This window comes from Gymnogyps californianus, chromosome 7 (assembly GCF_018139145.2).
Source record: "Gymnogyps californianus isolate 813 chromosome 7, ASM1813914v2, whole genome shotgun sequence".
NCBI classification, from domain to species: domain Eukaryota; kingdom Metazoa; phylum Chordata; class Aves; order Accipitriformes; family Cathartidae; genus Gymnogyps; species Gymnogyps californianus.
In genome coordinates, this window is record NC_059477.1 from 22,211,290 (window position 1) to 22,236,660 (window position 25,371).

General features: G+C 37.1%; 1 protein-coding gene across 1 annotated transcript in view; it reads left to right on the forward strand.

Moving 5' to 3' along the window:
- LRP2 (LDL receptor related protein 2) overlaps positions 1-25,371 on the forward strand; it is a 134,270-nt gene that overhangs the window by 9,213 nt on the left and 99,686 nt on the right. Inside the window, exons 2-6 of the mRNA XM_050900014.1 lie at positions 10,161-10,268; positions 12,469-12,591; positions 15,164-15,280; positions 23,846-23,956; positions 24,078-24,191. Of these exons, the coding sequence (XP_050755971.1) occupies positions 10,161-10,268; positions 12,469-12,591; positions 15,164-15,280; positions 23,846-23,956; positions 24,078-24,191 (573 nt within the window). The remainder of the gene's footprint in view (positions 1-10,160; positions 10,269-12,468; positions 12,592-15,163; positions 15,281-23,845; positions 23,957-24,077; positions 24,192-25,371) is intronic.

Genomic DNA, 25,371 nt, shown 5'->3' on the forward strand with positions numbered 1-25,371 from the left:
TATTTCTTGTATTTATCCTGTTCTGATGAATTCAAGGACTTTGTCTTTTTAATTTGACAAACTCATTAGTACTACTATTTGGGTGAAAGGATTTTTTAAAATTATTTTTTAAACTGGAAAATATACCACATTTAAAAATGAAATAGCCAAAGGATGATTTAATTCTTATTGTTCATTTTCAGGTCTATTAAGATAAAGTTGCATTTTGTATGAGCACATTGGACAACATTATTGTTTCAGTTCAGCTGATCCTTCCTTTACTCAGGCCTGCCTTAGCACATGGAATTTCCTTTTCAAGAAGGTTGATAAGGAGTGAGCAGCCGTAGCTATTAGCTGCTAGCTGAAATTGAGTCACTACTGAATAAGGAAGAAATGTGATGAGTGTCAATGCATCCGAAGAAACGTATGTAGTTCCTAATGTCATGGGCAGTAGTAAGTAGCATTAGCATGTCTGTCTAGGCACACTAGGTGCTTGTAGCGTATGATCTATTCTGTACTGACACTTCGTTTTTTCTGCTTTTCTGAAAATGTTCTCACATGTTTAGTTTGCAACAAGTAACAGTTACTATTTCTGAAGCGCAAAATGATGACTAGTACCCTGTGAAGCTTTGGGACACAGCTTAAATTGTCTTTTTTATCTAGAGTCCCACTAGTTATGATGGCACTACTCAAGCAGTGAAGAATTTTGTTATAGATATGGGTTCTGTGGTGGGAAGAGAGAAGTAGTTTTCACTTTTTGTGCTTACCGAGTTTATTATCTGTAAGGGAAAGTGATTTATTTTTTGCATGACAAGTTTCATTTTTCATTTAATAACTTGTGATGTAATATTCCAGTAAGGTTTATGATTTGGCAAAATGTTATATGTTGCATAGCAATTTTCAATCTAGCAATAATACATACAAGAAATATAAAAAATTACACAATTTCACTGTCACAAACTGGATTGGAAGGCTCTTACTGAGGCTGATTCCTAGTGCTACAATGACTCATCAGCTTTCAGGAGAGCATGACTGAATTGAATGCAGCTCACTATCTCAGCATGGGGTCTAATTTTGAGAACAAACAACACATTGGTTGGAAAATTTATTTAAAAAACAGTACAGCTCTCAAAATGAGAATAGCTTCCTGAGAAGGTTGTTTTATCATCTGCTGCTGCATCTATTGGACTTTCTCAGTGGTATGTACTGTACATGTTCTATCTAAGTTGTTTAAGCACTTTTTTTTTTTCATTTTCCACACACTGTATAGTTGTAAATACTTCCTAGTCTTGAAGATTTTCCTCCTTTGGTCATGTTCCCCCCCTTACCCTGTTACCCAATTGTTATTCTACAGCAGCCTTGGGGCCATTAGCAAGGTTCATTCTTATGAAAATGCTTGGGATGCTTCCTTCTGTGAGTAACTGAGGGCATCTTTATTTCTACTGTGTTTGCTTGATCTTCTTCCTTTTTATGTCATTTGATCAATTACAACAGATTTTTGCATATTTAATGTGCCATTCATGAAAAAGAAGCTTCTGGGATTTAGGAGAGCTCAGACGTGTATGCTTCCCTAGAGATCCACAGTGCTTGCTTTGCTTACCCAGCTAACACAATCACAATTGATTTATGTGGATTAAGACACCTAATGTCAAGACAACTGGTTGAGGTTTTAGTGCAGAATATGTTCTTTACATGTAATGTGTCTGAAATACATTTTTATATTGTGAAGGCTAATCTTTCAGTACAGCAGATACTGGTTCTCTTGAATTTGGCCATACAGATAATAACTTTACTAAATTCTCTAAGAAAGGAGTACAAATAGTTTTTATTAGTCTCACCTTGGAAAATACTTTATATACAGTTGGGGTTAAAGAAAGTGTCCAACAAAAATTAATGGCTGATTCTCAGTTATCACTGAAGTACGAGAAATTTGAGAGTGACTTAAATGGAAGAAGGAACCTGGTCTGTTCAATATAAGGAATATTTACTTTATCAGTAGAAAGGAGTATCACCTCCTGTCTATTAGAATTAGCCCTTGCTTAAAAGGATTATTTCTTATTCCTGCCTTGTTATAGGACTAAGAGAATAGTAAGAGTTTATTTGTTGCTTTTTAAATACTGTGTAAGTTGAAGCAAGATTATAAAGGAACTTAATTTTGATTAATTTGCTTATAGTACTGTATGATAGTAAAGATACATAGTATGGATATGTGCTGTTTGTGAGCGTGTATGATAAACTGTCATGATTTTAAATTTAAGGAGTTTATTTTTTTTTACATTTAGGATCAGTGTGAATAATTTTAAAATATTGGTTGTTTCTTTTTTTTTTTACTTTTTCCAGAATGTCTGGTTTTACAGTTATAATGTAGAAACCACAGTTATTTTGTTCTGAATACCAGAGCTTTAAGAAAAAATAAAAATTAAAACTGAGAGTTTTTTCTAAGAGGTCCATATGTGGTTTATCAGAAAATTAGGAGCTTGTTCTCTTTATTATTAGTTCAGGCTTAGACTTGGGGAAAAAAAAAGAATAGATTTGTTAAAAATGAATTTATAAACAGTTTCTATTTTTATCAGGCTGTTTGCATTCGTTGCTTTTTCAATTAATAAAGCTAAAGTAAGGTAGAGAGGATGAGGATTATGAATATCTTTAACGTTGCTAGGAGGAATTTACAGTGTCATTCCTTTGAACTTGATGTCTGCAGGAGGCTTGAACCCTTTTTTCTTTGCAGGAAAGCTTTCCTGCTTAGTTTCAGTAGATTAAAATCCTGAATTTCTTTAATTCTAGGATTTATGTTGAGGCATTAGCAGAAATGAATCTATAGTCCTTTTGTAACTGTATTAACTGAAAACAAATAGTTTAACATAGAATACACTAAATTTTAAGTATTTTTTTAAAAGATTTTGCATGTGAGCATTATTAAAATGAGATTTGATGCTTTAGTTTTAATTTTAACAATGGTTTTAGTTGACAGGTGTCTGTACGTGCAAGAGCATGCAGACACAAAGCACAGAATATAATGTAGATTTTGCTTTCTCCAGACTTCCTCTTTTTTTTTTTTTTTTAACTACTTGGCAAGTGGTTTTGAAAGGGAAACCATAAAAATCTGCTGTTGCTGCAGTGAAACATGGTATTTCTAAGTCCATACTGAAAGACAAAATTTTCACTTTTGTTCTTGAATTTTAAGGTGCTTTTTATTAAAAATCAGTGAGTAAAAATTTAAAATGTAGGTATTTGGTTCTACTCTGACAGGCAAGATCCATTTATTACAGCTTCTGATACCAATCATTCTGCCAAACTCAGGAGGTGGTTTACTCAAAATTTCCTCTCCTGTGAGTATGGACTATCTAGCTCATTCATCTGAGATGGAAATAGACTCTGCATATTCAGGTAGGCTTACAAAAAGAAACAAATGAGCAAAGATTAAACTTAAGTTTCTCTTCTGTTTTCATTCCTCTCACCTTCCTGATACCAGTTCTATTTATAATCCAATAATATAAAGTTCTGCATGTGAGTGGATTTTCAGATTGAGAAGGGATAGAAGGGATTTTCTGCTGTTTGGTGGAGCAAAAGCTATTTTATTATTGTCATCAGTGGGCTTCTGCTAATTCTTGAGGAAGCTGTGCAACTGGGACTTGAGAGGCAAATCTTGTAGTCCAGTTAGTGTCAGTGGAGAACCAGATCTGTTGCTTCAGGTTTGGTCCTTTATCGTCCCCGTCCCCCCCCCCAGCCTCCCCCCAATAATCTGAAATAATCTGTATGATTTGTGTACCAGAAAGTTTTCTAAAGTGTCTGCATCTTTGCTTGGGGGCTAGGGAGTGCATAATAAAACAATCAAGTTAAATAAATGAAGTACTTCTGCACATGCGTCACGTGATGTTGTTGGCATTCAGAAGAATAAATGGACTCAAAAACAGAGTAGACAACTTTTGTGAAGAGTAGTGCACTGATCACTGTTAAACACACCAGAGTCAGAGATGGAGCCTCTGGCTAGGAATCCTTCCAACACCAATTGGTAGAAGGTTGGAGGCCCCTCCATAGGAATGATCAAGGTGTATGTGCCTTGTTTCTTGTGCTGTCTAATAAATGTACCAGCAAAACTGAGTGTGCCTCTCATGTACTGTGACTTCCTGGAGTGCTACTGGAGAAACAGTAGAATATGAATATATGTCGGTGAAGGCACCATTTGGCCTTTGCTTGTTGACATTGGGGCACCCAGGTGAGTTCAAGTGCCTATCATGTTTATGCTGCGAACTATCTAGGGTATGACCCTTCTTTTTGTTAAGTGTTTGTACAGTGCAAGGCACAAAGAGTCCTTGATCAACTACTGAGTCTATAGATGCTATTTTACTAATAATAATCTCATTATAATATGTAATTGGATGATAATTCAGTGATAGAAATCCTATACTTCCTTATTAACGTTGTAACTCTGTCTCTCTGGCACTGCAGCTCTTCTGCTTCAGATTGTCCCTTGACTAGTCCCCTGTCCACCTATCAATCTGTATACAGATATCTTGCAGTCATGTGAAGTGGGTGCAGACTCACATTTGTACTGTCTTTTTGCTGATATTGTCAGTTAAAATTATTTCTCTAATATAATCCAGTTTAGAGACATGTAGGTACAAAAGAGTTCTGTGTTGCAAGGTCTTGAAGACTGAAGATAATTCTTGTACTGCTTTCTATGTAATACCTATAAATGCTGGTGTGGACTGTGTTTTTTGAATCTGAATAGTTTGTATTAAATATAATGGAGTTTGCAGAGTGTAGAAAGACTGAAAGTTAAATATTGTCTCAAGGTATATGAAATTTGGCATAATTTTATCAGACTATTTTTCTTTATATTTTAAATAATCTTTGTTCATTCGCCTATTATAATTGCTAGCAGAATACTGCTTTTCAGTATCACAGGCCATTTTACAATAATAAGCAAAGGTTTTTCCTGAACTATGGATTTTATTTCTTTCTTCATTAGTGTGGGGGAACAGAGATGGAATTTCCAGAGGTTCAGCTTCCCCTCCCTGAGCATTCCAAAACCTCAGGCTGTTTGACATGTAATTAAGCTAGGCAAAAATCTGACATCAAAGTGTATGGAAGGTGATTCTCCAGGGTTCTTTCACCTGCAAGGCCACTGGAGTGGGCTGTTCTGTTTGGGGGCCGAATGGGAACAAAGAGTACCCTTTGTCGGAAGGCAGAAAGGGAGAAAAGAGAGCTTGTCACTTGTTTTTCTTTTTGTAAAATTTATTTGGAAGAGGCTTGTAATGTACAGTTCATTTGCACTTATTTTTGAAAAACTGCAGATGTATTAAAGGTGGAACTGTTCAGTTGAAAAAATACTGCCTTGAAGAACGTTACTCTTTTAAATGCAAAAAATTAGTTGAGAGAGATGATTCCTGAAGTCTAAAATAATTGTAGCAGTGTAAGTTTCATTTTTGAGTGGACAGTTTGAGAGTGGTACCCTCTCAAATTTACCCTGGGCTTAATACATTCTTCATTACTTTAAATCTTTCATTCAAGCTTAACTGTTAAAGAGGTGTTAGCAGTTCTCAAAGGTATTGTGAGCACAAGGAAGAAAGAACGAATGAGGGTTTTTGGCCTATTCTGTATAGTCAGAATAGACAGTCATGGTGCCCTTAATCTGTGGATGACAAATGTAATTCAAAAGATTTGTAGTCAAAGTTAAAAGTAGGAGGGACTTCAAGGTTGAATGGGCAGGTAGAAAATGTATGAAAAGAATTAGAAAAGACTAGAACTGTTCAGAGAGGAACTGAAAGGAGTCTAAAGTAATGCAAAGAGTGGCAGAGAGTACGGCAGTATTGGTTTCCATTATAAGCCGAACATAACATTGAATTTAAGCTTTAATTCTCAATCTAAATATTTCTACACAAACATACCCGGGCAAATGAAGCACAGAGGAGGTTGAGAGGGTGTAATGGACTGCCTTCCTATTGAAGACTGTAGCCCTATGGGTTAAACCATTGTGCTGTGAAATGCCTGAAGCTATTAACCTCTCTCTCTTCTGCTGGAGTTCCATATGACTTAATCTGACATTGAGTAACATTCATTAGTGGTGTGAAGGTTGACTACTATCATCTAGTGGCAGTGGGGTTTGTCTTTGGCAGTGATTTAGCTTAGGATACTTCATTCCTATGCAGGCAACGCTTGTTGGGCAAAACTTGTCTTGCAGAACATAAGGTAATCGTATTGAATAGTGCTTGTATTGCATTATTTCCATTGGTAAGAGATACATTTATTTTTGATAAATTAAAAGCAAAAAAAGGTATTTCGTTCGGTTAGTGTTTTGTTCAATCTTTCCTCTGACAAAACACTATTATGTTACTTTATTCCAGTGGAAAATGACTACCTGGCATAATCTTTGTGCAAGTAGCTTACCCAGAGCCAGTAATATTAGCCTTCTTGGTTTTACCTGAGCAAATTGTGAATCTTAAACATCCACTCAGGAGTCTCTTATAAGAGAATCACAGACACAGAGAACGACAGAAAGTCTAGTGACAAAGTTAGCATAAAGTCTAAAGATAGTAAGTATAGCCAGAATTTAAAAAATAGTGCTTTGGGCTATATTTTTCCAATGATGCTTCTGCTCTTTGGTTTGCATTTTTCAGTACTAGACTCGTTTATATAAAAGATGATATCATATATTTGTTTTTTCCTTGGTGTTTTCCTGAATATTGAGCAGTTGAAACAGATCTTATCTTTTAAAATTATTTTTGTTAATGCCCAGAGGTTCTTCTTTATATATGTTCTGGTGTGATTCATAAGGTCTGCCATGCATTTTTTAGTCTGTACTTTAGTAGTGCTTTAATCGCAGTCAGAAGACTAAAACTGAATTACAGTAAAAGTAGAGCAACACCAAAAATTCAATCATTTTTGAATTTTAAACTTTCAAAAGTCACCTAGATTCTTTTCTATTGGCAAATTTTAAGCATCACAGTGAAGACTAATTGTTTTACTGCTTGTTTTTAAAGTCAGTGGTTATTTCCTCCAGGAATCCTGCTAACAGGATTCTGTTTGCCTGAAAGACGTGTCTGGTTTTATCAGCATCTGTCAGAGCAAATCAGAATTTCTATGGAAATTAGCTCATTAGTATTAATTTTTGGCAATGTCTGACTGATTCCTGAGCTGCCTTGCCATTTTAAAAAAAATCTCTTATTGAAAGCAAAACCTTCCATAAAATTACTAATGACTAATCCTTCAGTGAATTGAGGCTTCAAATAATGGCAATAAACAAGCGGATACCCCTCGTCTTCTGACAGTCCCCGCTTTTGCTGAAACCCAGGTGCTGCAGGCTCACATTGCATAGCATATACCAATGGAAGTAGTCCTTTTGGACTCCATATGCTTCTTCTGTGGATCATTACTAGTCAGTGTGAGTAATGTCTGCAACACTTTTACTTAAATTAATACTGTTTAAAATTTATAACTAAATTAATAATAACTAAATTACAGTTCTTCAAATCTCATAAATTTCCAGTACTTGTTTTTAGCAGAATATGCGTGGTTAAGTTTTGAGAAAATGGCCTCTGTAGTTGTCTATAGTAACAAACCTGGTTATTGCTGACATGGTTTTTTTTCTTTCATTCTGAATATTTCTCCTGGGTATTCATAGCAGTAATTTTGTAATCACGCATTTTTCCCCTGATTACTTTCTCCTTTATCAAAGTTAAGTTGTTTCTGTTCACAGTTGAAACGCAAGCTTTTTAGAACCTTGGTGAGAAGTGCCCTTGATACTGCAGATCACTTTTAATTCTTCCATATTACATAGTTTCAAGGATTGTCTTTTTAATGAATAACATCATTATCTGCTATGTAATTTTCTTTGTTCTAAAGATAATATAAAACAGTGATAAGTGAACTATCAATCTTTCATATTTTTTATAGGTGTTTCAGAGCTCTTTGCCTTCAGTTATAAGTAAGCATGGAAGATAACATTTGAAAAGCCTAATGCCATAATTAAATGAGTTATAACAGGTCTGCTAAAGAATTGTGTAAATGGACATTGATACAGCGCTTACTATATGTAGGTGTGAGCAACTTAAACTATAATTCTGCAGAGTATTACAGAGTGTAGAACTGTGTCATTTGCAGGTTTTCTGTTAATGTTCAGTTACCATTTCTCATACTGTACAAAGGCTGCTATGTTTATAATGCTTTCTAAAAAGTTTATCAGTGTTATCTCCTCATTTTTATCACTATAAGGGTATGTTTAAATATAGTAACTTAATGCAAGATAGGCAAAATAAATTAGCAGTGTTGTACATAGTGCTTGAAATTTTTTTGGCTAGTTATTATTTAGAAATAATATACAAATTGCTCATATTGCTTGTTTATAAGCATCTGTTTCGTTAGAAATTCTAATCATGTGGATGCAGATTTAATTCTGTATTGTAACTTCTTTTTAAGTAAGTGACTATGAATATTCCAGTGGTTTTGAATAGCAATAATATACTAAATATACAAGCAGATTTAGTATTTGCTTTGCATAGTAATTCCAATTGATAAATGGTGGTTTATGTGTTGTGTTTATTAGAGCTTTAACTGCTAATCTCGTATGGAAATGTTGCTTTGTAGGGCAAAATTAAGTGAGAGGGCCTGGGATTCCAGAGTGAACTTGTACATTCCTTCAGGGCATTTTTGCAAGGGAGGTTGTTGTGTTTTAAAGGTAGTTGATAAGAGACCTGCACCACCAACCCCAGACCTGCACCACCAACCACCATCATGCATTAGTCTATAGAAGGTATTTGGGTGAACATACTCCTGTACCACTCCGTACCACCATTTATCCAAGTGAAATTTTTGACCATTTGCAGGATACATTATAAATCAGGATGTCACTACCAGACAATCAGATTTGAACATTCCTTGCATAAAGTAGCTTGCCTATATCCCTTAGGAATACATCACTTAACTGTGTTTATGTGACAGTGTTGATACGCCTGGTTTTACATGAAAGTTAGGGTAGCGTGTTATTTATGTCATCATGAATTCAAAAAGTAGGTGGTTGTGCTTTATGTATACTGAGGTTATCATCTCTGGACAAATCACTCAGAATAATTGAAAGATGTAGTTTTATCATATGGCTATTAATTAAATCAGGAAACAGGATTTTTTTTCTTCAGAGTTGGGCTTTGCTACTACCTCAGGTTTTTTCAGTGTTCCCTTCTCTGAGGTGCTGACAACAGATTAACATGAAACAGAGCTCTGTTGAACCTGATTATGTTATAGCTCATTGTTTTGGGGACCTATAAAACTGTTCACTCCCTTTTTATGAGGCTGTAGTCACAACGAAAGGCCATAAACAGTGCATTTTCTCTTTCCTATGGGACTGGAGATTTCATTAGATGACTCTAATAAAGGCCTGATCCAGCTGCATTTACACCTGGGAATGAATGCTTCTTTATCAGGTCTTAATCCTTAGTAGGTCAAGCAGGAGGGAATGACAGCAGGATAGCTTTTCATCAGCCATAAATGTCTGAAAGCTTAATTTCTTTTAAAATTATTTGCTATTCAAATGTTGACTGAAGACATGCTTTCCTGTACTTCAGAGGAAAGATTTTAAATATTAGGACATTATTAAAAAACCAAACAAAACTGAGGTCTTTCTGTACTTTCAAGTAGTCACTGCTGAAACAAGATTTCCACATCAGCTAAGGGGATTATTATTATAATTTTTTTAAATCCTCAGAGACTCTGGGGAGGACTAATGTTTAGCATGCTTCGCCCTTAGAAATAATGTGGAAAATGATGCTCTACCTTTATTTAAGTCTATGCTGCTTGTGAATTTAAAATTGATACATTCCTGCTAAATAGGTTTCTGTAGTGTAGGTGCTCCTCTGAGACTTGTTTGGATTATTTTTCCCTTTTTTTTTTTAATTTGTTTGTATAATATACAAATATTAAAATTATGGGAATTTTCTAGGAATTTAGTTGGGAAATGTCCTGTAAGATTTAGAGCTGGTTCTTTTCTTTTTTTGGTTGACCGGGTGTGTAGAGATCTTTTATATATATATACTTATTTATATTTTTGTATTATCGTAATATTATTTTCTCTCCTTTCCATGCCGTAAGGTGATGGATAGATTACAGTTGTTTGACAGGAATGCACTCCACTGTCTGTTTTTATGTGCTGATACTGCTAACCTGCTTGTTACTCTGCTTTACCACAGGATGTGAGCGGGGGCAGTTTCGCTGTGGAAATGGTCGCTGTATTCCTGCAGATTGGAGGTGTGATGGGGCTAGAGACTGCTCAGATGATACAGATGAAGCTGGTTGTCGTGAGTGAAACAACTATAGAGCAACTTTTTTGTAATATAAGAAATACGGAGATCTCAATGTGCTCAACTGTACCTGTGGTACAAGAATGAATATTGGAGGGGGAGAAAACTCCTAGTTGTCTTGAGATGACTGCAGAATCTGCTTAAGAGTCATATTTCTTGAGTCCATTGACTTTGATAGTCATAAAATCAAGTAGTGCTCAACTTCTAACATGACTTAGCCTTCTCTTAAAAATCTGAGTGTCCAATAATGCCATTTCATTTGATGACTAATGTTAGAAGTAGACGTAGAAATGTATTGTATTCTATTATTGCAGTAATCCTGAATATTGGATGTACATACAGCTACCACCAGCATCACCTGAGCTCCAAATCTTTGGATCTTTCAGGCCCTAGACAACAAGCTGTTCCTCCTGCACCTTAAGTAGTGTCTTGGTTCGTTGTCTAGTGCTGGTCATGTTATCCTCAGTGCCAGCAACTCAGGCACAATTGCATTCAGATGGGCTGTAATATCCATGCACAAAGATTCTATCAAGCTGAATGTTAAAAAGTTGTGAAAATAAAGAAATTCCCTCCACAGTCTGTTTTCAGGAACTCACCCGCATTTTACCTTCTCGGTTCTGATGTTCTTTGAGGTCTTGTGGGCTGGTGCAGTTATCAGCCCACTTATAGGTTAGGCCGTTTTTTGCCCCTCAGCTGATGGGGAGTGAGAAAGACTAAATTATGTTGGTTCTTTTCACATTGGATTGTTTCTTTGCTGGTTGACCCATATAATAATAGGAGGTCATTCACACAGCTTGGCAGTCTGATTTTTTGCTTAGCACTTTAGTGAGCTCCAAAAACCAGTGCAGTTCTGGATGAAGAATGCCTTAAACTGGCAAAACAAAATGGTGTTGTCCTATAGCTTGCTATTTCAGCTTAGTTCTGAACTGCAACTGGAAAGAAGTGGTTGAGCTTTGAACAAGGAGTGGGTAAAATTCACACTGACTTTGTGGAAGATAAAAAAAAAACCCCGACACTTACTACATTTGTCATAGTTATAAGCATAAAGTTGAGTTATTCTCATTTTCATGCATGTGATGAATTAGGAAGATGAAAATTAAACTTTTCAGGTTTTTTCAGTTAGTTGTGCTTTTAAAAACAATATGTTAATGTGCTATAGGTAGTGGGGCATGTAAGTGTCTAGGAAGATAGTTTTAAACTGTTTAAAACTGGCCTAAGGTTAAAATTATATTACAAGATTATTCTTTACTTCTTAAAACAGGAATCGAAAAAAAGTATGCATGAAGTGCATTGTCTGTAGTATGTGATCAATTTTATTCCTCTGATTACTTTACCTCTAATGTAATTTTGTACTTCTCAACTCTAAATCTACAAAGTGATTTAATTTTCTCCCTTGATGCTTTGTTTACATTGGTAGTTGTGCTTGCATATCATCCCATGAGCACAAAGTGTTTCTAGTTGACTTTGCAGTACTGCAAAAACATGATCCTGAGAAAAAAGATGGTTAAGACCAGAGTCCTGTCCACTGGACTGTGTTGTGCTAGTGATTCTTCCCAGGAGTATTAACCAGGGATGGAGTAAGCTCTAACACAGTTTCAAACATTTATTTTGATCTTTCTCTTTAATGGCTCCCTGTTGTTTGGCTATTTGAAAAGTAGAGTGGAGCTGGGACAACAACATTCAGATTGTTCTGACCCGACCCTCACTTTTGCCTCGTGAATTCACAGAGAAGAGTCATGAGCTTGTTTTGAAAGACCTTCTTTGTGCCAGGGGTAGAGCACCTGAGGTGGAGTGAGAGCAATTCAACAGACCCCTGTGAGACTAGGGAAGCTAGCATGACTCCATATATGAGTAAAAAAAAAGAGGCTCTGCCAGAGGGCGGATCAGAGCCTTAAGCTTTTTCTGTGACCTACCTTCTAGAGGAGCCTGTGTCTCCAGGGGAGGATACAAAACTGAAGATTCATATGCAGGAGTTCACTAAACTAAATTTTACCTCTGAGCATCCTCTGCTGGCCCACTTTCCCCTCCCTGCTCTGTCCATTTTCTTTCATTTGTCAAATGCTTCATGTGTTTAGTGGAAGTTACAGTCAATCGATACTTGAACCTTAAGTCTTCTTTTCCCTTATTTAATTGTTTTCTTTGAAAGTGCTTTCCCAGATGTCTGTGAAATGACAATTTTTTTCATTGCTTACACTAGCACAACCTACCTGTGAGGGAAATCAGTTTCAGTGTCAGACTGATGGCGAATGTATCCCACAGTCATGGGTTTGTGATGATGAGGAAGACTGTGAAGATGGCTCAGACGAGCATCAACAATGTCGTAAGTATTTAAGTTCTAATGTTATACCAGCTTTGTGAAATAAGGTAATTCACATAGCAGCATATTGAGAATGTACAGAAACAAGTCTGCTGTAAGTACAGCTTTTACCAGAAGTCTCTCTAGTAGACTACAAGTCTAGTTTCTTCTAGACTACAAGTAGTTTCTACAAATGAAACAATCTGAAATCTGAAATAGATAAAATACAGAAAATATGTCCAAAAAGACATCTCCAGGTCTTGAAATCTGAAAATTACTGGTTTCAGTTAATTAAAAAGAGAAAAAAAGGAGACAAATATACAGTGCATATTAGTTTTATAGTTGATACAAAATGTAGTAGTTCCAAAAATGGTGAAATATACATAATACTCTGATGTCCAAACACTGTCTCAGTCACAGAAGAAGCTTCTTTATTCATTGCATAACAAAATTCACACTGGTATCTCAGAATTAAAAAAAAAAAAAAGTTCATTTCTTTCTAGAAAATTTTGAAACTTATTTGTATATAAAAAAGGAGGAATTATCAGTCAATTGAAGTATACATTGCTAAAGATTCTTGTACCCTCTTCAGTGATACTATTTAATGGCATTATGATTTAAAATGACCGGAGCCATTCTTTCTCATATTCAGATAGGAGGAATACCAAAAGTCCTGGTATGGGGTGAAAGTCTAGTCTTTCATTATCATTAGGACAGCTTAAACTTATGACATAACTCCGATTAGTATTTCACTTTAATATGCTAAACAGTGTATTAATCATGTTCAAATTGCTGTTTTAAACTAAAGTGTTTCATGTTCTCTGTATATTTGAGAGCAAAGAAATCATTTAGCAGCCTAACTGCCATAGCCATAGGCTTTTTCTTTTTTCAGTATTGATAGCAAGATAAATACTGATAATAATAAAATATGTTACTCTGATTTTCGAATTTTGTGACTAAGCAGTTTAAGGGCTATGTACAGTTAAGTACATGCCGAAGTGATGAACAGTGAACTGAGATGATTATTGCACCAAATTACATTCTCTGCATTATTGCATAAGACAGGAAGAACAAATATTGTAGTGTTCTAAAGAACCAATTTCCTGCTACTTCCAGTATTAGAAGTTACTTTAAGTGATGAGTATAAGATTCATTTATTTTCCTTTTGATTCTATGTATAATTTTTGGATAACTTCTTTAAACTGAACAGCTCTGGAGCTACTCACTAACCCCCTTGATTCTGGGGACATTCACAGGTTTAAGTTTTGGAAGGATTTTGCTCACAGACTTGGTTTGTGCTTTTATATCTTGATACTTGTTCCCACTGAGGATCGAAAAATTGGAACTAAGGTTAAGTGACTTTTGCTCCCCTCTTCCTCTGAGAAGGTGTCAGCACAACTGCTGGTTATGTTTTAACTAAGGAATCTGTAGATACAGAATGCAAAATGAGCAACAGCTCTGAGTTGACTTTTGAACTGGGTCACTGTAGCATCATTCTCCATGTACTGGTTAATCATGAGTGTTAGTAACTATACAGTGGCACTGTGCTGCTGCTGCTGCTGTTTTTGAGCCATCTCCTGGTATATGTCCTTATTCTTCTAAAAGGCCTTTTTATCTCTGTCCTTGGGAATCCTGAAGGAGCTTTTCCTTCTTGAAATGTTAAAATTTTTTCCTGAGAAAAATGGCCAACAGCTCTAGAAGTCACACATGCAGAATTAAAACAAATTTGCTTTACTTTACTGTCTTGCTCTTGTTTTTCCTCATGACACTACTATCCCAGTAGCTGATCTTAGTTTGGGAACACTGCTGACAGAAGGAATAGAGAGCCCCTGTAAAGCAGCAGACCAGATGCCAGTATGTAGACTGGGATGGTGTTGAGATATAGCATGAGTTTGAAAGAAACAAATGTACAGGTGGCAGAAGGGAGGAAAAGTTAGCAGTAATTTTGCCCTTCAGCTATATCTTCACAGATTCAATTAATTTGCCTAAGAAGAACAGAGAGTTTAATTTATCTGTAGTGGAATCAAAGTGGAATTGCAGAGTTTTATGTGGTTGCTTTTCACTGACACAGCTGTCACGAGATGAGACATAATCATTCTTGATCCTCTGTTACTTATGAATGTAAAATATTCCTGACTGTTGAGGCCCTGGCTGTATTAGAAAGCAGTGCCTTACCTCCAGCCCTGCTGTCTTTACATTGTGGCATTCTAGTTGACCAGATAACTTACAGTTACTGACAGATTTTGACCCAGTAAACAAAATAATAGAGAAAACTTTAAAACAGTGAGAACTGGTAATTTAATCTTTTAGGCAGAACAATTATAGGGTGGTAATTTTTAACCTAGAGGTCAACCCCTTTAGTGGAGAAAAGCAGTGACCTTGCAGGCTACAGAAGGCCTCATAGAGCTATGTTATCTGCTATGTGCTTGTCAAGTGTTCTTTTATCTCCTTGAGTACACAAAGGTACAGGGGGAGAAAGTCTTATGCTAATATTCGTGAGAAGGATGGAGTAGTTAAAGAGGAAGAGGGAAAATATTCTTCTGCATAAAAAATCTTCATTGATGGAAAAGACTGATGGAGTGCCTGTTTCTTGCAGCGGGAAGGACATGCTCAAGTCAACAGTTCACGTGTTCAAATGGACAGTGTATCCCGAGAGCATACTGGTGCGATAAAGTAAAGGACTGCACTGATGGAACAGATGAAAGAGTCTGCCGTGAGTCTTAACTCTTAGCACTAGATCTGGTTTCATCTCATCTCTCTGTGGCATTTTAATAAATTTGTAAGATTAAAGGGCTCGTTGATGGACAGGATGACCACAATATGCTTCTTGTTACGAGAGTTTCATTTCAGATTCTTTTGTGTAATAGAGCTGATGTTCTGATACAGATCCATTATTGCAGAACTCAAATGCAAACTGCTACCATAGAATCAGGGCTTCTTGTTTGTCATTGTCTGAAAGATAATTAATATTGCATTGGAAAAATGCAACCATGTTTAAATGGCTTAAAGCCTTGGGAGACTCAGAGCTAGCTTTGCCAAATTTTTTCATATTCTTTTTGCATACTCCTTGTGAAATCAGTGGTAACTATAACCTGTACAGAAAAGCAGAATTTGACCCCAAATCACTTCTTTGAGGGACTTTGACCATTTCAAAAGCATTTGTATTCTAGGCTGCAGTTCCCTGTGGAGATGAAGCGGCATTGGGTCATATTGTATTCAGATAAGCTGTTTATATTGTGCCAACAAAATGCAGATGGACAAGTAGTTTTTTTCAGTCTAACTTGCCCAGAGTTGAGGCTACCTGACTGTCTGGCGACAGCCTCCCTAGATCCTGGCCTAGGTTGAATACTGATGGAAAGGACAGCTGGCCACAGAACAGAGGCCACAGTTTTCAGAGATGTTTTTGCCTAATACCTACACAACAGTGTGTAACAGCATGTCTGTTCATTGTTAGTGTTAAGGAAAATCTTTACACGTCATGAGTGACATGTAACATATGAGCTGCTATTCCAGCTGTTAGAACTTAGTATGCCTTTGGGAAAAAGACATAACTGTAAACTTCGCTCAGAACCAGACCTGGGGCGGGAGGTGGGGGAAGAGGCTAGGATGCTAAGGAATGGATAAAGAAGCAAGAAATAAAATGTTGTTAATGGCTGTGCTTAGAGAAAAAAGGGCATATGCACATGCTGTGTAAAGGAAAACCAGCATATTACATTGTCAGCGAACTGCTAGTGCCTTTTATCCCTGACTCACAAGTGGCTAAAATGTACACTCCGTAGAATGAAAGGTGATTTAGAACTATATGGTACTCTGGAATAAAAGGTTGCTGAGACAGCCAGCTTGGAACTTTTCCATGTGATAGACCCACAGCCAATTCTGGTCACCAACACAAATGGCTAAAAGCCAAGATCCAAAGTACCCCATATCATTGCTGGAAGAATATCTTCTGTAGCTTGGCATTTTTTCTCTTAAAATTTAGAGGAAGAAAAGAGTTTGGTAACTTCATTTAGCAAATCTATGACATATTAAAAAAAAATCCTGGAAAAAGACATTTGTTTAAAAAATGCATTATCTGTGAATTAAAAAAGAGGAACTGCTCGGCACCTCTGATAAATCTGTGAGTAGTCATTGAATACAGTGTGGAACAGCCAGATGAAATGGTGTATCGTTATAATGCAGTAAATCTGTGGCAGACTGGGAGTGGAGTCCTAAAGACAATACTCACAATTCTTTCTTCAGACTGGAAGCCGCTGTGATGTTTGAAAATTGAAGTGCACATTTTATTTCATGTTTAACATTCTCAACTAAATAAATTAAAAAGGCAGTTTGGAAAGGGGCCTCTAGATACCTTAACAGTAGCACTCTACTGCTGTGCGGGAAACCCAGTCATTGCTGCATCAGCCAGTAGGCCCCATGACTGTTGTGAAGCCAGCATATTGAGCCCCAGGGAAAGGGACTGCCTCATATCATTCAACAGCCGCTACTCTGGTTTATTAGAATATGTGTTGACAGTCCCTCTAAGACAGAAGAATGACTGTCTTAGAGGACAAGTTGAGGTAGGAGTGTTGGACTAGTTGTTTAAAGAAATGTGATGGTGCTGAAGACAAGAGAATCAAGAAGAACGTAATGACAAGACCCTTCCAGAAAGGCGGGTTAGTTTTATTGTCTCTGTGTCTTTGCAAGGCCTGGAACTTTAAACAGAAGCCATAAGATAAAATTAATAATTTGGTGATTTTATGATTAACTGTACAGTAGGGATTAGTTTAAGGGTTAGATTTTACTGTTTTGAAGCAGATTCTAATACTTGCTTTGAATATTAATTTTTCCCACTGTTTCATCCATTTCCTTTTCCGCACTATCTGATATAAACAAATATAAGGAATATCACTATTTTGGCCTTTTCTTTTGTCATTATTTTTCCCTTATTTAATTTACACTAAAAGGTTTCATAAATAAAAATGAAACATCCATGAACAATGAAAGAAAAAAGCTATTTAGAATTGATTCTGTTATTTCATGGAGCATAGCAAAATGCAAACTTATCATGTCCATTTACTTATGCCTTGCACTGACTGATCTGTCTGGAAGCAGATTTAGATTGTAAAGAAGATAAAGTTTTGTTGCTGAATAAATTACATTATTTAAGAAACTAGTCAAACGCAAAATGTCACCAATATGAAGTAACTCAGCAATTACACGTGTAAAAAATAGAACAAAAGAATTCAAAGCCTTAGTCCATTTTACTGCTAATGGGATTAACAACAAGGGAAAACTACCCATGCAGAGGCTAAGATAAATATCAGAACAATGTTTCAGCTACAGGTCATGTAATTAGTGCATTGAAGCTATTTTAATTTCATAAAATTGTGGGGGTTTATTTTCTTCAAATATATATATATCAGTTTGTTTTTCCAGCTTTTTTAGTAGTCAGCAGCTAGCAAATACTTTCATTTTAAAACTTTAGAAATGTAGAATGAAATAGCAGACTATTTGGGGTAGCAAATACTTTTTGGGAGTAAGCCGCCAGTACTGGTGTCATTTTTCTGTTACATACTTCTTTCAATTAAAGGTAGAATTCTCTCTCCTGCCTCAGCTTCGTAGTTGAAAACTGAAAATTCCAGCAAAGACGTGTTGTTTGAGGCTGATGGGCTGAGTGCAGGCCCAGAAACTCTGGATTTTTTATTCTAATTTTGATGTTGAGTTGCTGCCATGGGTCAACTGCCTAACCTGTTAATTCCTGCCTCTTGTTTGCTATGCTAAATAGCTGTTGTGGTCAGGAAAGGGGCAGCCAGGTCTGGGATGAATTTGTGGAGATCAGGGTGAAAGTGAACAAAGATCAAGAACCGAAGAGATCATAAGGAATGTAGTCCAAGAAGGAAGAAAAGGGCCACGGTCAGAGGCTAATGTTCTTGATGTTGGACAAATTACATGTAACAGCTACAGGACAAGGCAGAAGTTCAGGCTGAAGGAAATATCTCCACCAGGGAGAGTTTGGGACAGGGAAGAAGCAAAACTGGAGCAAGGTAGGGAACGCAGCCAAAGACTAGAGTGGCAGGGATCAAAATCAGGAATTAAGGCCAGGAATGAGGGTCTGGTTGGTCTGCCAGCTCTTAAAGCATCTCTGCTATGAACACTGCCTGATACCATGTAGCTCATAGGCCTCGGGTTGGGGTAAGTCCTCCTCCTGGTGTCTCTGATAGGCTATGAGCTGTCTGGGCAATGATTTGCCCACTGTGAGGTGGTGACTCATGGCAGTGAGTCAAAGGGTTTTAATTAATTTTATTTTGTAAAATGTTTTGAAATGTTGCTGCAATAAAAGAATGACACTTGGAAGTAGGAAATTGCCCCTTTTTTTTCTTTCTCCTTCTTGTAACATGGGTTAGGGTTACAGAAGGTTACACTTCCTGACTGTGTGACAGAAATCAGTGTCTCCTTAATCAAATACCAGTTGCAACTGTTTCCTGTTACTGTTTTTGTATGGATTTATTTCCAGCTTGCAGAGCGAAAGTGTTAGACAAAGAGCAAAATAATGTAGGTTTAGCAATTTGTCCTGGTTTCGGCTGGGATAGAGTTAATTTTCTTCTTAGTAGCTGGTACAGTACTGTGTTTTGGATTTAGTGTGAGAATGATGTTCATAACACACTGATGTTTTAGCTGTTGCTAAGTAGCGCTTATCTTAAGTCAAGGATTTTTCAGTTTCCCATGCTCTGCCAGCAAGCAGGTGTGCAAGAAGCTGGGAGGGAGCAGAGCCGGGGCAGCTGACCTGAACTAGCCAAAGGGCTATTCCATACCATGGAATGTCATGCTCAGTATATAAACTGGGGGAAGTTGGCCGGGGGGGGCAGATCGCTGCTTGGGCATCGGTCAGCGGGTGGTGAGCAATTGCATTGTGCATCACTTGTCTTTTCTTGGGTTTTATTTCTCTTTTTTGTTTGTTATATTCCTTTTCATTACAATTATTATATTATTATTAGTTATTAGTATATTTTATTTTACTTTAGTTATTAAACTGTTCTTACCTCAACCCATGAGTTTTACCTTTTTTTTTTTTTTTTTTTCTTCCTCCCCACCCCACTGGGAGGGGGAGGGGGAAGTGGCTGCGTGGTGCTTAGTTGCTGGCTGGGGTTAAACCATGACACAATTCCTGTGACATAGCTTTCAAGCATCTTCCACGTGTGTACATTGAAACATGCCTTTTAAATGTGTTTGCAACTGTTGCCCCATAACAGTTTGTGGGTTACAAGGAGCAAGGTGCCTCATCTGTCATTTGTGCTGGCATTTGCCAGTTGTTTATATTTTGCAACTAAAGTGCTGGCACACCATGGGGAGACAGATTGTGGAGAAATATTTTGGATAAGAAAAAGAGATGCCTGAGAGGAAGGGGAGAGAAAGAAGAGCTCCCTTTCTTCCTGAGCACTGGAATGAACGTAGCTGGATTTTCCCCTGTTTTCACAAAGCTCATATTATCTTCTAGGAACTGTGATCTCTAGGAAAAGATCTCTTCTTTTCAGTTTTCTGTAATTAGCAAAGGTTCTTGGGAGGAAAAGATAAAGGAAACAATGTTCATTTTGGAGGCTCTTCACAATTAAAAGCAAGGTGAAAGAAAACAGTGTTTATATTTTTCTGCCCCTTCACTTTTCTCTCCTAATCCTGTGTTCAGTCTTATACTATCTCCTTTCACTCTCTCCTCTTGTACAGCTGTATTCTCAGACCTCCTTAGATGCAAGCTACCTACCTTGTCGTCCTTTTAACTCAGAACCTTATCCTTCCTTTTTAGCTCTTTCTAATCCATCTGTCACTGACCTAGAAAAAAACATGTCCAAGTCCCTGGAAGAGAACCCTTCCTTTGGTTTTTACATAGTTCCAGGTCACTCACAGAGTGCTGATGCTTTTTCCATGTGCCCCACAGAACAGAGACTGTATGATCAGCTTCTCTGATCAGTATTGGTTCTTGCATAGCTATGGGTTTTTATATCCAAATGCATTGCTCTGGGATCAGGTGCGTACAGAGAAATCTTAGTTTAAAAAAAAAAAGTCAAATAAAAGCTAGGAAATGCTTATTGTGCAAGCCCCAAATGCAGTGACTAATGTAAGACCTTCCCACTTAAATTCAAAATATCACGATACTCACTTTCCAGACTTTCTTTGCTGGAAACATTTTCATTAAGCTAGATTGTATAGGTTTTCCAGTGTAGGGGTTCATCCCATTCCTTCCCTCCCCACTGCCAAGGTCCAGATTCTTCTTTTTCCATTCAGAACTTTCCATTTGGTGATAGAGAGTAGAACTCAGCTCACGCATTGCTAATGTTTTCTAAATTTTGGAGAGAAAGAAACAGAGTTCAAGTCTTGTTTTTTCACAACTGCAAGGCACTCCTTCATTTTCAGATATCCTAGTATTGTTATGAGGTTCTGTTTTGGCTTCCTTCGTTCTCCCAACATTGACAGAGTCCACCACAAACACAATGCCATAGGTGCGTTTTGTGTGTGATTTCCACAGGGGCCTTAGCTAGAAGCTGTTGGAAAGTGTAGCACAGTGGTTGGCCCTCACAGAAGCCAGCATTTCTTGCTTGATTCTTGTATCTTTGCTACTTCTCGTCCCATAAAAGTGTGAATGGCTATCCCAGCTACTGTGGAACTGTCCTGATGGCACAGATGCTCCTGAACCCTGCAGTGCATTGGCCTTTGGTGTAACGCATAGCTTTGCCATTATTCATGAGGATTAGTTCTTAATGCCCCAAATAATTAAACCCATTTTATTAAAATAATATGCTATAAGGTACAAAGAGTACAATAAGGTACAAAGAGTACAATGCACCATGCGGTGAAAAATATCTTTCAGATCAGTGAGCAAGCTGTGATCAGAACTATAATTTACTAAGCTTTGTCTTTAGACAGGGGATTGGGAATGGGATTACCTGTACAGAGTTTAAAAGTTAAATTCATCTCCATCAGGCTTTTCAAAGAATGTTCTTCTTGTGCAACTACAATTAAAATAAAGAATCTGTACACCAAGCAGATTTGAAAAGAAAATAAGGAAAAAGAAATATTGTTCACATTCTAGTAAACCACCAATGTAGTCAGAATGTGTATTTTGAAGTGTCTTCAAAACATCTTTACTTATTGCCCTGCTTGATATTTTTATAATGGTTTGCATTTATACACTAGATTATATAATATAAAAAAGATTTTTCCAGGCTGAGGAGTTCTCCAGGCTTGCTGCAGGAGAGAAAACTTGGACAAAGTCTCCCTTCTTTGAAGGGAGTTTAATATGAGCTTGAGGAAAATCTTATTATTGACTAGATCCTTAGTTTGCCTGGGCATTCTTGAAGAAACAGGCAGTGCAAGGCAATGTGTTCAACTTGGTATTTGTTTGACATTCAGTCCATCAGAAACAGTTTGGAACATCACTGGAGGTATTTCTGTGGGATATGAAGAAAGATGAGGAAAATTACAAAACTGTCCATTATAAATCCCCTTAAAATCTTTCCTGCTTCAGTGCAGTTACAAAACAAATACCTTTTATTGTTATTTTTCTTATATGTGCCCCATAATACTTACAGTACTGTTGTACTGCCATAGCTGTTTCCTGCTATGCCGTAGAACTCCTGATGGTTCCTCCCTGTGATGGCTTCTCTGCTTCCAGACAGGGAAGAAGCATGGATTGCACAGTGAGCATAAAACGTGGCCCCAGGTCAGGCCTTTCTTTCTTTCTGTAGGCAGAGTTGAGCCTTCAGAATCCATGTTGCTTCCAAAGCTTTATGAGTTGTTCATAAGCCTAACCGTAGCAAGAAATGGATGAGATGTCTGTGTTAGAAGGGAGTTTGATTGAGAAGTGGGGCTAAAGGATGCTAGTCATGTTCAGGGCATGTGTTGGCATTGTCAGTGCAGGCTTTTGGAGTGGAAACTCTGGGAGCTAGCACCAGAAGGCCACAGGTAGGAATGCTGTAGCTGGAACCCTGGTAATCTGCAACTACCATTCTCTGATTAGGCACATGCTGTTCGTACCTGCCAGTTGCGGACTTACAGTAATTGCAGTGAAAATTAACAAAATGTAAATGAATCAATCAGGGTGATAGTATGGCTAGACTTGTAGTGGACGTCAGCACAGCTGTTTATCCTCTCATATTAAGAACTTAACAGTTGAAATCATGTAAGCCTATTCCATAGGTGATTGAAGTTTAGTGGGAATGTGATGATATATAGAACAGCAGAAGCAAGCAAAACAGTTTGCCACTGCCTGAAAAAATTGCAGCTCTTCTGAGTTCTGTCTGAGTAATTTTATAATCCATGTTTTGAATTCCAAGAGTATGAATGAAAATGTGCCTAAGTGAGAGCCTGCTCTATATCTGCTTTATTAACTCATATGGAAGTAAAATGGGATAAGAATTCAAACTGAAAATCTAAAAGGTGCAAAACAGAATTTGGTTATTCTGTTTCTTGACTTCATTTATCTACCTGTATTTCTGTATAGAGGCAAAGGTTCAATTAGCAATTATTTGCTTTCATACTTGCCATTTGCCTGAAATAAGTAACTTTTGTCTACATGGCAATGAGCTAAACTCACTGACTGCTTGTATGTGTAAATATTTTCAGAATTGGTTTTAAGTTGTTTGAAATAATCCCTTGTGTTGGCTTGTAGGTCATCTACATAAGTAGAACAGCCAGAAACTGAAAAATCATTTATTTTGCAGAATCTTTTTTGTTTTTGGAAGGGGAAAACAAGTAATAAAAAACAAAGGTCCTAAAGTTGATCATGAACTTGGAAGTTTAACATCCTTGGCTTAATTAGAACAAAACTATGAAAACCTGAAGCCTCTGAGTTTGAGAACTCATGACATTCTAAGAGGACCTAGGAACTGTAAATTTCAGGAACTCCTTTTCTATGTGAGCACTTTTATTAAGATCAATAAAGTATAAAACTGAGGTACAAGTAAATAAAATAAATGTTCACTGCTAGCTCTCCTTTCATGTTGCATTGTTTTCTATCATATTGTGAACTGTTTGGGTTGCAAATCTTTTTGGGGTGTGGGAGGGCATCTGATTTTTCACTTGTTTCTTGTGAAGTTTTGTAGCATCAATCTAGAGGATATTCTTAAATGGGTTTGAGGAGGCAGTATACTGGATAAATGGATTGTTTGTCAGTAGTAGTATGGGTAGTTTTGTATTCCTTTTTTTGTTTTCCTATAAATCAAGATATTCTGTTGACACTGGATATATATGACTCATTATACTCTATAGTCTAACATTCATGCTAATACTGAAGGATTTCTTATTGTAGACTACCCAACATGTGAACAGTTATCATGTGCAAATGGAGCATGTTTTAATGCAAGCCAGCGATGTGATGGCAAAGTTGATTGCAGAGATTCTTCTGATGAAGCTAATTGCAGTAAGTATCACATGCAGGGTGAACCCAAACAAATATGCTTTATAGACCCCCTTTTAAAGTGAAAGATTGTAGTTTTCTGACGGATTTTCTGTACGTCTTTCTGTGCTAAAATCTCTTTCAGCCCATGGATGTACCAGTACGCAGTTTCAGTGTGCTAATGGAGAATGCATCCCACGAGCCTTTCTATGTGACCATGATGATGACTGTGGAGATAGGAGTGATGAAAACTCTTGCAGTATGATGTTTTTTGTTTTTTTTTTCCCCACTTTCTTTCACTGTTTTATTAAGAACTGGTTCAAGCAGATAGCAGGAAGTAGATCGCTTGGCTATACAGCCATCAAAAGATAGCCTTGTAGCTGGTTCTACAAGGACTTTTTTTGTATGGAAAGATGAACGTTGCAGTGCTACTTCGATAGACTTTATTCAGGTTCCTGCTAAGTGCCTGGGTGTGGGGTTACTATTTGAATTTGCTGGATTCAGTGACAGTTTGCTTTTTAACACATATAGTTTCATTTCTTCGTGTTGTTGTAATTTTCTTCATTTCAGCATGACCCAAAGGTAATTCCTTCACTCTGAAATCTCAGTTAGATACAGCTTGCTATTGGTTTTTGTCCAAATTTGTTTGGCTCTTTTTCGGATTTTTATTTTCCAATAGGTGGAATGGATCTTCTAGAATTATTCCCAGTGACTATAATGTAAAACTTTACAGACAGATAACTGTACAGATAGTTGTCCTTTAGAAGTTCATGTAAGGTCTTTAATTGACTGTTCCATTTCTGGAAATTTCCTGCTCATTCTTTTCTTCACGATCAGGGTATCCCAAAGTATTGCATCTCCAGCCAGAATCATGGCTGTAGAGTTATCACTTGTGTGAGCTATATATTTAAAAAGGTCCCCCACTGACTATAGGATCTAAGTTAGTTTTATATTCTGCATTGCAGGAAGGCCACATGTTGCCATTTAGTTGCTCTATCCTACGAAGGACCTCACACCAGTATGATCCCATCCCCCCCGAATATTTCTCTTTTATGTCTTTGGCAATGCCTGTCCTTTGAAGGACTCACAAATGTTTCTGAACTCCTAGCAGGGAATGCTTCCCAACCATGGAGGGCTGTGACATAAAAGTTCATTGTTTTTTTACTCTGTTTCTCTGAGTACAAGGCATACAAATATTTCACCTCCTGATGTCTTGAGTATCATCTCCTTGTCATGTCCACCTTCAGGAACCTTGTTAATAAGGTGCTCTGCATCTAGTTGCACAATTAATTGAGAAATTTAGCCTTCCCTTTCATTTCTGTAAAGAACCAGAGTATTCTAAATAAAGCTCAAACCTAAAACCAGAGCAAACCAGCAGTGTTTACAATATATACAAGATATGGAACTGGCTCAGTTTTTCAGGAGAGATTATAAATGAT